Source organism: Peromyscus eremicus, chromosome 23 (assembly GCF_949786415.1).
Source record: "Peromyscus eremicus chromosome 23, PerEre_H2_v1, whole genome shotgun sequence".
In the NCBI taxonomy this organism is placed as follows: domain Eukaryota; kingdom Metazoa; phylum Chordata; class Mammalia; order Rodentia; family Cricetidae; genus Peromyscus; species Peromyscus eremicus.
Genome location: NC_081438.1, coordinates 21782586 through 21800938, shown reverse-complemented (window position 1 = coordinate 21800938; position 18353 = coordinate 21782586). Strand labels below are relative to the sequence as shown.

Sequence of the window (18353 nt, the reverse complement as noted above, 5' to 3'; positions counted from 1 at the left end):
ACAGATTTAGGACAATGCCAACACCATGTTCCAATGTGGTAACACTTTGATGAAGTTTTTATAGTAAAAGAATCAAGAAAGCCATGAATCCAGACACCTTCCGAATATATTTTTTTATGGACCAGAGTATACAGGTTTCAGCAAATGTGGAAAAATTATGAGAGAAGTTAGCGATAACACTCTTAGCTGTGTGTTTGGGAGAAACTGACAGTTTTCTCAGGATACGCTTTAAAGGTTTTGACAGTCATAAGGGTACAAGGATGGGCCTAGTACACACAAAGCTCTCCCATGCTTGTGTATTTAACAACGGTGAGGTAGGGACATCAGGGCAGGAGGTTCAAGGTTAAGCTTGAAGAAATGTCCCGTCCCATTCCATAAATTGTTTGTCATGTAAGCATGAAGGCCTGGGTTTGGTTCTTTAGTACTCAACTCATGTAGACTTGTAACTACACTCATACACATGGACACATGCACCCACATGCAAGCATGCCTTCGAACATGGCAGAGAAGTTTAAGGGGCCTGAGAGATGGCTCAGTGGCTAAGAGCACTTGCCACTCTTACAAGGCACCTGAGTTAAATTCCTAGTGCCCACTTTGGGTACCCCACAACTATTTGTAACTCTAGCTTCAGGTCTGATGCCCTCTTCTGGCCTCTGTGGGCACTGTACACCCGTGTGTACACACACGCACACACACACACACACACACACACACACAATTTAAAAATGAAACTTGAATTAAAAAAATTTTAAGGTAATCAGCTACTCAACAATTTTCAGGTCAGCTTGGGATACATGAGACCCTGTTATTCATAAATAAAAAAACAAACCAACGATAGAATATTAATGAAAATGATATACTCAGTTCATTGGCAATTGTAGATAAGCTCCGATGCAAAGATCCTACATGTGTGACTTGCACAGACTCTGAAGCTGTCTCCAGTGCACCTTTCAGAGACAAGAGGTTCCAGCATCTCTTGTTTCCCATGTCTATCAGCGTTTGTGTGTGTGTGTGTGTGTGTGTGTGTGTGTGTGTGTGTGTGTGTGTGTAAGCTGGGTGATAAGGCAGGGTGCTTAAATGCTTTGTTGCATTATGTTAATTCCTCAGCAGTGCAATCAAATTCATGTCGTAATTAAAGCTGTCAGTTGGAAGGCAAGCCAATCGCTGCGAAAGCACAGCATAACAAATGAACTGAAATGATTCCGCGTGTAGCTATACAATGCTTCACCAGGCATGAAATTAAATAAGTAATTTGATGTTGACATCAGAAATTGAAATGATACCCACTGTTCCCTCATTCAGTCAGACCTGCATAAACAATGGCCAGAGCAAACGTGCACAACAAAGCCTTCCTCTCCACCCGCTCCCCAAGTAATGCACAATATATATGCAAAATGAGCATATCAGAGCTTGCTTAGACCTCAAGGATGTAATTTGCTTGGGTATACAATACGGTGATGTGCATGTGGGGGTGGGAAGCTCGGGTTGGAGTGATCCTTCTTCTTCTGGGATAAAACATTTTCAGGAAGCAGGGTGAATGAGATCAACAAATCCCCTTTGCATCTCTGTCACATCCCAAAATGAGTTTGTTTCCTCGAGGCAGGACTCCAGCCTGGTAGAAACCTAACTTGGCTTCTGCCTTTACCTGCTGTAACAAGAGCTAGGGGTACAGAAAATTGGTGACATTGTCACATGGTCAGCCACTGGTAAAAGCAGTCTCCATGACTGCGGTGGGTGGATGGAACTAACACTCTCTCTCTCTCTCTTTCTCTCTGTCTTTCTCTTTCTCACTCTTCTGCATGTAGAGTCAAGAACACAGAAGGGTTTTGTTTGTTTATTGATTGTGTCTTTTGATTAATTTACGTGTGTGCGCGCGCAGGTATACAGGTGCCCAGGAGGACCACAAGAGGGTGTTGTATTCCCCGGAGCTGGAGGTGTACGTAGTTATGATCCACCTGATGCGGGTGCTGGGAACCGAACTCAGGTTCTCTGGAAGACCTTAATCACAGAGGTCTTGTTAGCCCTGCAGGAAGGTTTGTAAACACGGGTCACTTACTTTACATACTGACATGGTGCTTTATTCCTGAGGTTGCAGGAAACACCAAGATGAGGAAATTTTGCCGTAGAAATGCTTTGAAGCATGCTGTCTTTTTTGGTTGAGGACACAGTCAGAAAATCACATCCCCTTCTGTTTGAATGTGAAATTTCCTCCGCAGACCCATGTATTTGAATGCTTGGTGTACAGACCTTGTTGTAGAGGAAGAGAGTTACTAAGGGTGGCACTGGGTATTTTATAGGTTTCATACTTTTTTGTTTGCTTCATGACTTATTATGCAGTATGATGAGCAACTTCTTTTTTTGTGTGTGTTGGGGTGGTATTTCAAGATAGGGTTTCTCTTGTGTAACAGCTCTGGCTGTCCTAGAACTCACTTTGTAGACCGGGCTGGCCTAGAACTATCAAAGATCTGTCTGTTTCTGCCTCCTGAGTGCCGGGATTGAAGGTGTGCGCCACCTTCTGTCTGCTGCTGTTAGGCCTTCTTCACTGGGATGAACTTCATCCTAAAACTGTGACCCAAATAAGCCCCTTCTTCTTTAAATTGATGCTGTCAGATTATTTGTGGGGGAGAGGGGGAAGCAACCTGGCCGGGCAGTGGTGGCTAATCCCAGCACTCAGGAGGCAGAGACAGGCAGATCTCTGTGAGTTCGAGGCTAGCCTTGTCTACTGAGTGAGTTCCAGGATAGCCAGGGCTACCCAGAGAAGACCTGTCTCGAAAAACAATAAATGAATAAGTAAATAGCGTAACTCATACACCTTCTCCGTTCACAGTCAACAGAAATTAAATCTGCTGTTAGAAGTGTCAGAGTTGCCTCAGCCTCTTCTACCTCACATAATCCAACCATTTATTCATACGTCCTTTCAACCAGTGTTTCTGCATTGCGTGTAGGGCGCAAAACATGGTGTGTAGGCCCGTATCTCCCCATACCTGTTGTTTAAAGAGTAGGAGATTGGATGTGTACATGGGGCAACTAAAGTTAGTGGTTTGTGAATCAGGTGGGAGACCTGGCCTCTCTGTGGAGGTGATAGCTCCCCCAGGGCATCAGGTGATTTTCATTTCGGTCTTATTCAGTGCCTCCCTCGATCATAAAGATGATAACAAAAATTAAGTAATTATAAAGACAGATTTTTAAAGAGAGCCCATACCCCCCCCAAAAAAAAAAAAAAACACCACAAAAAAAACTATCCAGACTTCGGGCTGTGGTTTCCTTGGTAAAGTACTTGCTAGCATGCATGAGGTCCCGGGTTCTATCTGCAGCACTGTGTAAACCAGGTTGGGTAGTGCGCTCCTGTTGTCCCAGCCCTCAGGGGATGGAAGCAGGAGGATCAAGGGTGTTCTTAACTACAGAGGGAGTTGGAGACCAGCCTCGACTACTCAGAGACCTTGTCTAAAACCTGCATGGAGGGCTGGGCAAATAGTTTAGTTGGTTGAATGGTTGCCTAGCATTCAGGAAGTTCTGCGTGTGATCACTAACATTACATAAATGAGTGTAGTGATATACACCTAGACTCCCATCCCTCAGGAATTGAGGGCAAGCCTAGACTACATGAGAACCTGTCTCAAAAAAAGTGGGTTGAGGTGGGGGCTAGAGAGATGACTTTTGGGTTAAGAGCTCTCCTCTTGCAGAGGATCCAAGTTCAGTTCCCAGACCCCACATCAGGAAGCTTACAACTGCCCACAACTGCCTACAACTCTAGTTCCAGAGGATTGAATACCGTTTGGCCTCTTCCGGGTACCTGTATACATGTAGTACACATAAACTCATATAGCCATACACATGTACATATGGAAAATAATAAGATATACAAACAACTTCCATATTCATATTTTGGCTTCTTTTCTCCAAGTACGCGATACTCTGAGTTCAGCTCAGAATTACTGATTTTTAGTGGTCCACTGTGTCAGAGCTGTGGCAGTCTGAATTGATAATGCTGAGACAAAAAACCGCCTCCCTCTGCCCATGGATTCTTTGCATTTTAGTCAACTAATTATGTTTACAAAATGTCTAATTTTTGCACAGTGCCAAGTGTGTGCTAACCAAAGCCTTCGGGGAATAAACTGGCAAGTAGGTCATATACCAAAAAGTCATGCAAACCCACTGGGCTTTTTATTTTCAAGTCAGCCTGGGCTTTTTCCTCTTGCCTGCCTCTCTGCGGCCACAAAACCAAATAGCTTGAGACCCAGGCCTTGAATGTCAGGAAGTCAGGGAGGCAGGCTGCCTCGCGCCTGTTCAGTCTCAGTGCGGGGGCGAAATGCCATCATTAATTCATTACCCAGCTGCCTGTCAAATAAATTGGCAATTACGTCCACCGCAGAAGCCCAGCATCCAGTAAATAGCACGTTAGCATCTCTGAGTGGTTGAGAGATATAAAGGGGGGGAAATTAAGGAACACGTTCTGTGTATCAGTAGCAGATGACAAGGGACCTCACGCTCGGGCCTGTGATGTCTGGATAAAGGGCTGGTAATGAGCTGTGTGGATGGGACCCTGTTAAAAATGGCTACTGACTTTGTCACTCTTGTCTCTGTTCTTGCCTTGCAGAGTTCAGCTCCTTCCAGCTTGGGAACAGGCTACTTCGTAAGTCCGTCTCCACTCCCGCCTTCGCCCCTCATGTTGCCGCCCGTCCGCTTTTCTAACACACCCTCGTTACAGTGTGAAAAAATGACACCTGAGGAGGCCCCCTCGCTCCCCATGAGCACACAGAGTTCTGCCCTTTCATTGAGAGTTGTTTTATTGTTCAAGGGTTTAACCTGTTGGGCCCTAAGGATCAGGAGGCACCTGCCTAGGTGGGGCAACTAGCATGTTTAGGAAACTCAGGGGACACGTCATGGCTCTTGCCAGCCCAATAGTGTTGGAAGTCAGACTACGTATGGAGGTACCTTCTTGGAAGCGCTCTCAAGAGCTTTTATGTACAAAGTGTTTCTGCTCCCTTTTGAGGGGAGGTGGCCTTCCAGTAGTGTTCCCCGCACACTCTGGTTGGTGTCCTTTATCTAGCTTTTGTGTCAGGAGTCACCACACTCCACTGTTTGGCAAATACAGATGCCCTGTTTCCTTTCTGGTCCTTACAGTCTGTCCTTACAGGAGGGGAGGGAGGGACTGAAGGAAACATGCTTCTGGGATATTCCACTATCTTTCATTCAAAGACAGAGAAGTGGTTGCGTCATTAAATTTTTATAAGAAAATTATCCTTTGTGGATTCAGTATTCCTTTCCAAGATACAAATGAGGAAGAGTTACAAACCAGCATTATTTACACAAGATAACATAGCAGGGTTACAGTTTATTACCATATTTCAGGAACTTGATTGTGTTCTGAAGGAACACTGGATAGTATATTACCCAAGATTGAGCACATACTGCCTAACGTGGTCACTAAATACTGATTCAGTGCAGTTGCTTTTAACTTTGTCCTTCTAAGATGCTAAATACTGCTCTGCAGACTCATTTCTCTCACTGTATTTCTATTAAATTATGAAATCAGCATTGTTTCCATGGACATTGAGTCTTTGCTAAGTTTGGCCAACCTTTCTCGCCCTGGTCTTAATCTGTCATCCAAGGAGAATGGTAACGATTGGTCTGGACCTGCATCATACAGTTAGCACAGTTCGTGTATGGGGCCTGAATATTCATGCTTACAGAAGGAGCAGGATGCGCTCAGCGTCTTGCCTCAGCAGTCGAAAGAACAGACGTGGTCCCATCTGCCATCTCTTCACACCAGGCTGAGTGTGGGTTGAGATGGTGGAAGTAAAATCTGGGGGCTGTTGTGCCTGTTCTCCCTGCACAGGCTCAATCCCCACCCCACCTCCTTTTCAGAAATAAAGCCAACGCCACCACTGTCACATGTTCAGTTACAGCCTGCATAGTCCATTGTTCCTTTTTCTTAATTGTCCGGACAATCACCCTGAAAGAAGGGTGTTATCTCAAAAATGGACATTTTGTCTTGTTTTTTACTTTCATAGTTCTAAGAATGCTTATTTTTGTTTTCTAATGATAATCTGATAGCTAGTGAATCTTTAATTAGGATTTGGAGGTTTTTTTTTTTAATTTTCAAACAACTTTGGCTAACTTTAAAACTTCTTTATTTTGCTAAAATTGGTTTGGTAAAATCAACTTACTCTGCTTATCTCAAGAACTGTCATGTTATTAGCGTACATGGGGAAGATGAGTACCAGATGTCTGTTCCGCTCTCAGCTATGATAAAAATGCCCCTCGCAGAATGTGTTTCCAATACTGCATTGTTCTGTTATCACCCTGCGAAATCCTTGGTGGCGTTGCCAAGCCCTCATCAAAACCCGGCTCTGTTTTAAGTATCATTCCAACAGTATCACATGTAATACTCAATTTCAGGAACCGACTTCCATGTTGCTGAGTTTCATGATTTTAAATGAAAATAATGTATTTACAATTTCTGTTCCTGCCCCCCCCCCAAACATACTGTTTACATTGTGCTCAGGCCTAGTATTAGGTTGATTCCTATACTGATTTTTCCCCCTCATTAATATCCTTCGACAACTCTTTGATATGTAGATGGAGGGGAATCACTACAGATGAGCTAATTCTTACCAATCAGTCATGAACTGTTGGGTTTGGAAAGGCTAACATCCCTCACCTTTGGGACTCAGCAACCCAGAACTGTTTGTTTAAACACTCAAATGACTTAGTATTCCTTTTGACTCCCGAACCTCACGTTAGCTCCCGTGTCCTGTGGTGGAGATTTTATAGTAAACTGAGGTGAAAAGCCATTTGTTGTTTTTGTTGTTGTTGTTATTTTTTATAAAACAGTATATTTGCAATCTATGCATCATCCAGTCCGTATTTGTGGGAATGCGATGTGTGCGTCTGTACCTGCGCCTCCTCACTCTTGGGCCAGTCCAGCGGTTGTACTTGTTTCTCCCTTCTCTGACTGTATCCATCCTGTTCTGCTGAAGGGTTTTAGAGAAGACTTTGTTTTTGATCTGGTTCTATTTGTTTATGTCTTCCTGGTTTTGTGTTCCAAAGATGTCTGCTTAGGTCTGTCAGTTTTCCAGTCCATGCAAAAGCAGAAGATTTGGGAGATGGGAACAGCAGTGAAGAGCACTATTTACATAAGCATATTGCAAAGAATCCTTCAAGTAGACAAAATAGAGGAGGACTGGAACAAACTTTGCACGTTTGGGGGAGGCTTTGAATACTGTGTTATACACACACACACACACACACACACACACACTCACACTGCATACGCATCCTCTGCTCAGCTCGTATTCTAAATATAAATGAAATTATAGGCGACTTGGAATCAGTTTGCTCGTTTTTTTTTTCTTTCCTTTTTGGCAAGCAATCTGAAACTTGTTGGAGTGTGTGTAGGGTTTTCTTTTTTTTGTTTTTTAAACGTCAGCTCAGTGAATACATTTTCCGTTTGATTTAAGCATTTCTGGATATCTTTCCTTCTGAAACATATACTTCAAATTTCACTCTGAATCGTGTGTAATGAAGTCTGTTGCAGCAGAATGATCTGTGTGACTAGCTGTGTGACCTTGGGCAGGGTGTTTGATACCTTTATTTCTGCTTCACCACCCACCTAATAGAGTTGTGAATCTTAAACCAAATGACGTAATTAATATGCACAGGACAGAACTCACTAACAGCATGTAATAAAATATACCTTCAAGGTTTTTTTTTTTTTCCCTAAAGATTTCTTTAATTTTGTGTGGGCGAGTGTGTGCACAGCAGTGCCAGTGCCTGTAGAGTCCAGAAGAGGGAATCAGATCTCCTGGAGTTCTCGTTACAGGTGTCTGAACTCCTACTGTAGGTGCTAGGAACTGAGCTTGCATCCTTTGCTCAGGAAGTATGCACTTTGTAACTGGAGCGTTATCTCCCCAGCCTCTAAGTACCTCTGTTCTTCACATAGGAAATGAGTAGATAAACTTTGTGTCAAACTATGCAGTATTGTGGTGACAGATGGCACCCCTAAAAATTGATAACATAAAAGTAGACTTTGCGATGTGTATCCAGAGTATAGAAGCATTAATTTTCCTTCCCAGGGCTTTTATGGGCGCCTGGGATTCTGTGGTTGGTCAGCTGCATATCACTCACTTTGTGTGGACTTCAGACACAGATGTATTAAGTGTGTCACCCTGGTGATGGTGACGTTGGAATGACCTCTTCTCTGGGCTGTGTCAGCATAGCAGTTGTTCCCTTTAGTCTGTTCACGTTTCTTACCTGTTTTCCCACTGGGGACCTTTAAAGCTTGTTAAGAACTTTTAACCTGGCTGAGGTTTGGGCTGGGCAGCTAAGGAAGGTCTTTTTAGTAATTCAGGTTTTCAGAGATTGGTTGTAGGGTGTGAGTGTTACTGTGTGACAGCAAAAGAAAGTATTCTTTGTTTGTTTATTTTGAGACAGGATTTCTCTGTGCAGTTTTGTTGCCCTTCCTGGATCTTACTCTGTAGACCAGGCTGGCCTCAAACTCACAGAGATCCACCTGGCTCTGCCTCCCAAGTGCTGGGATTAAAGGCGTGAGCCACCACCACCCAGCCAAAAGAAAATATTCTTAGCAGTGACCACAGTCAGGAGAGAGACAATATTTCATCACATCGGTCTCTCACTGAACCTGGATCTCACTGAATGGCTAGGCTGGCTGCCTGCTAAATTCCCAGGGACCCTCTGTCTCTGCCTTCCCAGCACTGGGATTAGAGGCATGTCCCACCAAACTTTTTTTTTTTTTTTAATATGCATGATGGATCTGAACTCAGGGCCTCATGCTTTTGTACATAACACTTTACCTCTTGATTTGTCTTTCCAGCCCCTTTACTGGTGTAAGTGCTGGAGCCTCTATGCCTGTAGTTAGGTGATTAACTTCCTAGGCTGAGCACATAAGCTCTAGTGAAAGGGATGTAAAGCCCTCTTAGACCAGGGTGAAACATCCTGTCTGATCCTCTGGATAATCCTCAGCTTTCTTACAGTCCTGAGTATCTTAGGACACTGGCCGGATAGCTGGGATCTGGCTTCCCTAACTCCAGCTATTTCTCTTAAAGTTGCAGGTTGCTAATTGTCACACTTTAAGTTCTCTAAGAAACCAACCTACTTTTACCCTGTAATTCATACTACAGGCAAGGGGATTGTATGGCATTGCACTTCTTAAGATGGAGTTCGTGTAATTACTGTTTTTCTGCACATTACTTAAATTGCAAGGATAGTTCTGGGAGCAGGTACAAAATGCAGTGTGATGACCTGTGTGCCTCTTTTCCAAAGGGAAAGTTCTTTGTCTCATTCTTAGTTTTTTTTTTTTTTTAACGTACAAACCCTTGAAAAGTCTTACAGCATTTGTTATGATTTGTGTAATTCTTTGTAGTTTTAAATTTTTATTTGAAATGTATTATGGAATATATTAGTTTAATTTTTTATATTATTTTAATTTTTATTTTTAATTGTGTTACTGCATCATTTTCCTCCTCCCTCCAAACCCTTCAATATCTCTCCCCTGCCACTCCCTCTTAAATTCACGACCCCTTTTTCTTAGTTATCACTGTGCTTGTATTTATAAACAAATATATAAATATAATCTGCTGAAACAATTTAGTGTTATTCCCTTATATATATATAAAACACATACATATATAAACATATATATAAAATACAAACATAAAAATGTGCATATGTGTGTGTCTGTGTGTATATGTATGTATGTATGTATGTATGTATGTATATGTTTTTTGGGCTGTCCACTTGGTATTGGAAAACCAATTAGGGAGCTATCCCTGGGGAAGATTTTAATTCTCATTCTCTCTCTCTCTGCCCTCAGCAATTTATTTGCTTGTATCTACTTACTTAGGGGTAGGGTCTTGTGATATTTCTCCATCTATGCTGAAATGTAAACTGCTGATGATTTGTTTGAGCATCTTGTTTAGGAAGCTGTGTTTTCTGATGCATCATGATTGAAGCTTCCTTGTCATTTCTAGGAGACACAATCTTGCAACTGACTTCCTGGTTCTATAGCTCCTACAGTCTTTCTGCCCCTTCTTCCTTGATGGTGGTCACATTGGGATTCAGGTGTTGTATTGTGGATATATCCAGTGGGCTTGGTTGCTACATGGTCATTCGTTTTCTACAGTTTGACTAGTTGTGGCTTTCTGTAGTAGACTCCATCTGCTTCAGAATGAAGCTGTTTTGATGAGAGGTGAGAGCTACATTTATTGATTGGTATAAGGATAAGAACTGAGAATGCTGTTATTAATTATATTGGTCGAGGAAAGTGGTGGTAACATCACTAAAGTTTAAATATAATGTTTCATATCTAAGATATCACCTATGCTTTTGAAGTGATCTTACTGCTGTCCAGAACTTTCCGGGCCAGTGATTGAGCTTTTCCTATTGGCAAAAAAAGAAGAAAAAAAAATGCCACCTTTCCTCAAGAAAAGTACTATGTCATCAAGTCACATTCCCCACTCCAGGTGACCATATTTTTGAACTAATAATTTTGAAAATACTTTCAGGAATATGCTGAGCTAGCTTAGCAGGGAAAGGCACTTGCTGCCAAGCCTGATGATCTGAGTTCAATCCCCGGGACCCACATGGTGAAAAAGGGAGAGTAGACTCCAGTAAGTTCTTCTGTGACCTCCTATGTCCCAAGGGGATTGTGAATCCTGTCAACTTGACCATGAACATTAACCCTCATATTGTCTGTAGAATATCTTGGCAGTGGATGTTGCCATATCTATTAAGAGTTTACCTAGTCTTGAGGAATATGGAGAAACGACCTTCAGCCCCATGTTTCTCAAAAGATTTGAAGGAGGAAAAGAATCATTTAGGTGAGAAAAGAAATAACAAGCCACCAAACAGGAAACTTGGTAAAAGGGTCTTCATTTTCATATTTCTTGTCTGGGCTGTAGAATCAATGATGTCTGCCACAGATGACCAGTGCTTCCTGTCGGCCATGCTGCCTCTGCATGCTGCAGAGGGCAGTGTGATCATCCTAAGTACTGGCCTTCAGCACCAGATCTCTCTTGATGGGACTTTTTGTGAAATTACATATTCCGTAATTCATTATTAAGAATTACTCATTATTAATGGATATTTCACTTTTTCATGCTAAATTTTGCTCATGTGGAGATGTGCATCCACAGAGAAACTACATGTGTTGGCTTCTCCTATTCCATAGCTAGATGATACGGTAAGAGCTTTAGCACTGAAGTCTGACAGACCCAGAGGGGACGGGCAGGTCACTGCATCAGAACCTGGAAATGAGATTTTATTTTAACTTTTATATTTTTTTTCGTGAATCAGGTTTCAAAAAGATGCCCCTAAGTTTATAGATGTCATGCCGGGCGGTAGTGGCACACACCTTTAATCCCAGCACTCAGGAGGCAGAGCTAGGTGATTCTCTGTGAGTTCGAGGCCAGCCTGGTCTACAGAGAGAGATCCAGGACAGGCTCCAAAACTACACAGAGAAACCTTGTCTCGAAAACCTCCCCCCAAAAAACGTTTGTAGATGTTCCTGTCACATAAATGTTATGTAAGTTAATATGAACTATATACCACGTGAGCCATAGGTGAGGCCCTCAAGGCTGCTCTGAGCACGCATGCGTGCGCGCACACACACAGATACACACATTCAGCTGCTCTGCATTTTTATTGGTCATTAGCCAGAATCTTTCAGATCAAAGGACACCTTACTTTGCTTAAGTGCTCTAAAAATATATTTACGCCCCCCCCAATTGTAAATTGGATGCCTCCCTGCCCATTGCATAAAAATCTTAGATTTTGGTAAAACACCAAGAGTGTTATGAACGAAGTTAGAAAACCCAACTGGGGCTTGTTAAAGAGGAGAAGTGCCTGTTCACTCCAAGTGCCACATTTTTCTATAGTCAGCGCCAACTGTAAACAGGAGTTATTGACGGGTCTGATAGTGGGAGACTCTTCACTGACTCCCAGTACTTGCCTTCCGAAGACAGACATTTAAAATGCATTTTGCTTATATAGAAATGTTTATCCATTTAAAATAACAGTGTCATTTATAAAAAGCACCTTGGCTTTATGTTGTTAGATACAGTGCAGTTAATAAATTGTCAGGTTCTATATACATATGCCCTGAAAGGCCAGCAATCACCCAAGGACTGGAGCTATAAATCCCTCCTAACAAGCCTTAATGTGCTTAGCAGATAAATGAATGATTCCTGATTTTCCTTTAGGAATTAGCCCCACTAATAGTTATGTTTAAAGTGACTTTCTTCATACTATATTTTAAGGACTGTTCTGTAACTCCCGAATAAGGAAAAACAAAAACAAAAACAAATAAAAGCCATGGCCATCTCCACTTGTGACTGCTGGTAATAAATCATGATGATTTGGGGATGGTAGCTGTTTTCAAGTAGGTGACAACAGTATGTCAGAGCTTGTAAATTGTCACCTCCAAGCATGCTTGGTGTCCTGTTGTAAAGCAGGATGACCTCAGCTCAAAAAGCTGCTGTGCAGGGGCGGCCACAGAAATTTTAAGGAGCACTTCAAAACGCAGCAAGGCACAGCAACCCTGGTTCCTGCTGTACTCTTCATATTCCTATATTCATCACAGCTCATAAACTGTTATTGGGATGGAGCACAGTCACTGCTTTATGTATGCAACTGAAGGAAATCAGAACCTGAAACCCATGGGTAGTATTCCTGGTGTACCTCAAGAACTCACCTCAGTTATGATATGTAACCCCCCCCCCAGATTATTCATTTCCATTTTCCAACAAGGATGAATTCTATTTAAAATGGTGTGTAGATGTGTGATTTGGTGGATACATGCATGTGAGTGCAGTTGCCTAGAGAGAACAGAAGATGGTGCTAGATTCCCCAGACCTGGAGTGAGGCAGCCATGTGGTGGTTGTGGGTGTTGGGAACTCAATTCAGGTCCTCTGCAATAGGAGTAAGTGCTCTTATCCACCTCGCCATCTCTCCAGACCCTTTACTCCAATTTCAGTCCTCCAAGTGAGGGCATTTTCCATGTTGCCAGAGGGTCCTATAGTAGCTGTAATACTTGTGATTCATAATGCATTGCTAAGCGATATTAGGGGCAAAGCACTATGCTGACGGAGTCATTGGAAGTTAACATCTCAGCCCTGAACCCAAGTAGTCAAGATATTTTGTTCTGTTAGCAAATTTATTTTATTTATTTCCTATATTATCTATAGTTTCTTGAGATAGCATTCCATGTGTCCCAAGCTGGCCTACAACTTGCTGTGGAGCTGGGAATGACCTTGAATTTCTTTTCTTCCTGCTTCTACCTCTAGAGTGCTAGGATTACAGGAGTGTGCACCACCACACCTAGGTTTATGTGGTGCTGGGCATCAAACCTAGGGCTTCATGCATGCTACGTGAGTACTCTAGCAATTGAGCTGCATCCCCAGCCTCCCCCTCTCCTTTAAAGAAATTTTGAAATATGTTTTGAACAACTTTGTAACACACCTGTATTGTTTTTGTTTTCCCGGGGTTGGGGGTATGAACATTAAACATGAGCTCTTTCTAGAAGTAACTGTTTATAACAGTAAGCAGTTGAATCTCATGAAAATGTGGAGTCCTAAGTTCCACATGTGCAGAGGTATCAAACAGGCTCATGTCATTATGATATGAAATGTCAGGCTTACAATTTCCTTGGTAATACACTCCTGTTACTGTGGTTTCTATATCTTTAGAGTTATAGATATATTCTGGTCACAGGAAATTCAGAAGTCACCCTGCCCATTGGTGACTAAAAAAGTTGGATTCTAGGACTGGAGAGATGGCCCAGTGGTTATGGACACTTTCTGTTCTTGCAAAAGCCTGTAATTTTGTTTCTTTAACTCAAATCAGATGAATTGCAACCACTTAGAATCCCTGCTGTGGGGGATCCAATTTCCCCCTTCTTCTGCTCTCTGAAGTCACCTGCTCGCACATGGACAGACAGACAGACAGGGAGACACATACACACACATACACATACACAGAGTATAAGTTTTTATTGTTATAATAAACACACTGACCAAAAGCAACTTGGAATGGAAAGGGTTTATTTCACCTTACATTTCGTAGTCCATCACTGAAGGAAGTCAAGGAAGGAACTCAAGGAGGACAGGAACCTGGAGGCAGGAGCTGCAGCAGAGGCCATGGAGGGGTGCTCCTTTTTGGCTTGCTCCTCATGGCTTGTTCAGCCTGCTTTCTTATAGCACTCAGGACACCTGCCCAGGTGTAGTATCACCCACAGTGGGCTGGGCTCTCCCACATTAGTCATAGACCAAGAAAATGCCACACAGACCTGCCCACAAACAATCTGAATCGCTATTTTGTGTCAAGTTGGCAAATATATAAATAAAAACAACCAGAATATACACATAGACATGAATTGAAATCTTCTTTTAAATGTCAGATACTGTGAGATTAATCTGGCCACTAAGATGCTTTCCAGTGAGATTTTGTTTATATTAAACTACTTTTTTCACAAATGAAATTTAAAATTTAGTACCTGGATATTCTATGTGTGCAATTTCTGTTTAAGTGAGAGATAACTATTTTAATGCTTTTTATTCTGTTCATCACATTGACTTTATAAATTCAAATTTATTAATTTTTTCAGTCTTATCAGTGCTATTTCATTTACTCTTTATAATTATTATTATATTTTCAAGTTTTTTGTATATGTGATGTATATTTGTTTATTTGTGTGTGTGTGTGTGTGTGTGTGTGTGTGTGTGTGTGTGTGTGTGTAGAGATCAGAGGAAAACTATGTGCAGGTAGTTGTCTTTGCATGGTTTCTGGGGCGCGAATCCACATTACAAGGCTTATGCAGCAAACACCTTTACCTGCTGAGCAATATCACCATCTCTGCTTTAAAACAACCAAAAAAATAGTTAGGGGTGGTGGGCTGGTGGGCACATGCTTGCTTTTGTGTGCTTTGGTAGGCACGTTCAGAGGATACCTGTTCAGTGGATTCTCTTCCTCCACTGCTATTTGGGTTTTTGGGGATAGAACTCAAGCTGTCAATCATCCTCTGGCTACATGTGCTTTATGAGCTGAGCTGTCTTGCTGGTTCCTTTTTACTCTTCTATAGCAGTAGAAATGTACACTTCATTTGTTTTCCTCTTCTGATTTCCAGCTTTTATCTTGCTCTGGTTCTATAGCATGGGTAAAATTGTTAGCATGAGTGTGAATCCTAAAGGATGGCCTTGTTGATCCTTGTTGATTGATATCTACATCTATATCTATATCTATCTATTTACATACATACATACAGAACACACACACACACACACACACACACACACACACACACACTGTTTAAACCTCCTCTAGGGTCACTGTGCTGCCAATTAGTCTGATTAGGAGGATTTAAGTTTTCACATGCATGGCATTTTTCTTCCTAGAGTTCCAGATTCAAATCAGGAAATGTGAATGCTCTACATGTGTCTGTATTCACAGTTCATATCAAAACAAAACAAAACAAAACTATTGTGTGTTTCAAAGATCACCCACAATTTCACATCTCGAATGAGGTTAGTGTCCAATCATGAAGCATTCACAGTTTTACTAGAGAGTTTAAAAATGGACATGCATATACATGTATAGGTCAAGGACTACCAAAACTATCTCTTTATTCTCATTTTGGGATACGAGGTATTTCCAATTCTTTAAAAGTCGTGATTTGGGTTGTATTTGAGTTGGTCGAGCACCTGCCTAGCATGTATGAAGTCTTGAATTTCATTCCCAGCATTGCATAAACCAGATGTGATGTGCACACCTTTAATTTCAGTACTTTAGATATGGAACCAGGATAATCAAGAGCTCAAGGTCATCTTGGTGGCATAGCATGCTAGAGGCCACCAAGGGATACATGAAACTCTGTCTTATAGCACTCCCATACATTTGCACACACACATTATCTAAGCAACATTTGGCAAGTTTTGTCTATGAGTGTATGATACTTTCTGAGTTTTTTGTTTCCCCATCCAACAGATTATATAAAATATTTATTTTTTATAATAATCGTGAAATTCTTATAATTCCCTTGAATCACAGATTTTCTCCTGTTGCTTGAAAAATATTCCTGAAGAACACTATAGGTCACTGAATGTAGTCTATTCACTTAAATGTATAGATACCAAAAGTGTTAATTTAGCATGAAAGTCTTTGCGTACTTTCCTTTGTTGCATGATTTTGTCAGATACCTTACATTGTTGTTTTTTTTATTGTTGTTTTTAAGAAAGGATCTTTCTGTGTAGCCAAGCTGGCCTTGAACTTACGATAGTAGCAGATTCTGCCATTTGCAGGTTGTAGATGGTATAAGAGAGGAAGCCAAAAGGTGTTCTTATATACACACACAAAAAGAGAACACTGAAGTGAATTGGGGGTTGAAACGTCTTGTCCATTTTTCCAGCCTCGTGTTGCCTTGTGTAATTAAGTCTCACTCTGCTAGGGTCACTGTCCTGACAATTAGTCTGATTAGGAGGATTTAAGTTGTCACATGCATGACCTTTCTCTTCCTAGAGTTCCAGTCAGGAAATGTGAATGCTCTATATATGCCTGTGTTCACAGCTCACTTTTTAAATTTAAAAAGAAAATAAAAGCTTTTGTGTGTTTCAAAGATCACTCACAGTTTCACATCCTGAATGAGGTTAGTGTGCAATTTTGAAGTATTCACAAGAATTTCAAAATAGACATGCATACACATGTATAAGTGAAGCACGGTTCAGACTGCTTCTTTATTCTCATTTTTGGACACAGTACGTATTTCTAAGTTTTTAAAAGTCTCTGGGGGGTCTTATTCGTGTGAAATTTGTCTCATGAAATTACTAAATGTTCTGGAAATCTCATGTCAGCCTATTGATTAGGTCTTAATGTTGTTCAAACAGTAACTTGAAAAAATCTCTACCCAAGAGTTTACTCGGTGGAGTCTTAGTTGTTTGAAATATTTGGGACAGTCCTTTACTAAGGGGACCTTGAGACTCCTCTGGTCTTGCTGAAGATCAGATTCTGCTGTTAATGCCTATAGCTCAGTACACAGCCTCTACCATAACATCAGAGTAAACCAAACGCCAGTGTGTAAGTGACAGAGATGGAAAATGACTGGTCAATTTGTCCCTTAGCCTTTTAAGAACAGAAATACCTGATAAGAGTTCCTAACTAGAACTTTGTGGCCAAGAAATGTGTGTTCATTTCTACAGTGTACAAGGTGACACTAATAAAACATCTTTAGACAAAAGTGTAAGCAGGAGAGGGTCCCGTTGCAGCTCCTGAGATAGTGCCTTTTTCCTCCGTAGACTCTAAACTTACAAAGCAAAGCTAATATAACTCTCTTTAAAGTGATCTCCTCATTCTTCTTTTTTCCTCTTACTTTGTAACAAAGCAACCCTAGGGCTGAAGGTTGGGGGTCTCGGGAGACAGAATTAAATTCCATGATATTAACTAAGATGGTGTCTTAGTTAGGGTTACTGTTGCTGTGATGAAAAACCATGACCAAAAGCAAATTGGAGAGGAAAGGATTTATTTGACTTATGCTCCTACATCACTGTTCATCATTGGAAAAAAATCAGGACAGGAACTCCAGCCAATACGTCTGATTCCTTGTTAACTTCGAACCTGGAGGCAGGAGCTGATGTAGAGGCCATGAAGGAGTGCTGCTTTCTAGCTTGTTCCTCATACTTGCTCAGTCTGCTTTCTTACAGAATCCAGGACCACCAGCTCAGGAGTGGGACCTACCCACAATGAGCTGGGCCTTCCCCCATCAATCACTGATTAAGAACTTTCTCAGTTGAGACTTGCCTCTCTGGTGACGATACCTTGTGTCAAGTTGACATAAAACTATCCAACACAACTGTCAGCCTGAAACACAAACGCATTACTGTTAAGCTGTAGCCTTTTCTTTCTTATTTATCCTCAAAAATCACACATCACCATAAAAATCACAATAAAAAGCATTTTATAATTTTAAAAAGTCCCACAGTCTTTACAGATTCAAACACTTTAAAATTCAGTCCATTTAAAAAATCCAAAGTCTCTTTTAAAACTTAAAATCTCTTTCAAATTCAGTCTCTCAACTCTGGGCTCTTACAAAAATAAAAAATATTAATTAAATGCTTTTGTATTTTAAGAGGGAAGAATCAGGGCACAGTCACAGGTAGATCAAAGCAATACCAAATCCCAGTTGTGTAAATGACTCCGTTTCTAATGTCTGAAATTGTGGGCTCCTCCAAAGGGCTTGGGTCCCTTCTCAGGCTCCACCCCCTGCAGCACACAGAGCTTGTCTTCTAGGCCCTGGCTGGCTCCACTCCATGGCTGCTGCTGTCCTTGGTGGCCATTCCATTGTCCTG

General features: G+C 41.5%; 1 protein-coding gene across 1 annotated transcript in view; it reads left to right on the top strand.

Annotated features, from left to right (window-relative positions):
* Positions 1-18353, top strand: part of Auts2 (activator of transcription and developmental regulator AUTS2) — a 1127676-nt gene that overhangs the window by 502889 nt on the left and 606434 nt on the right. Inside the window, exon 4 of the mRNA XM_059248932.1 lies at positions 4598-4633. Coding sequence (XP_059104915.1) covers positions 4598-4633 — 36 coding nt within the window. The remainder of the gene's footprint in view (positions 1-4597; positions 4634-18353) is intronic.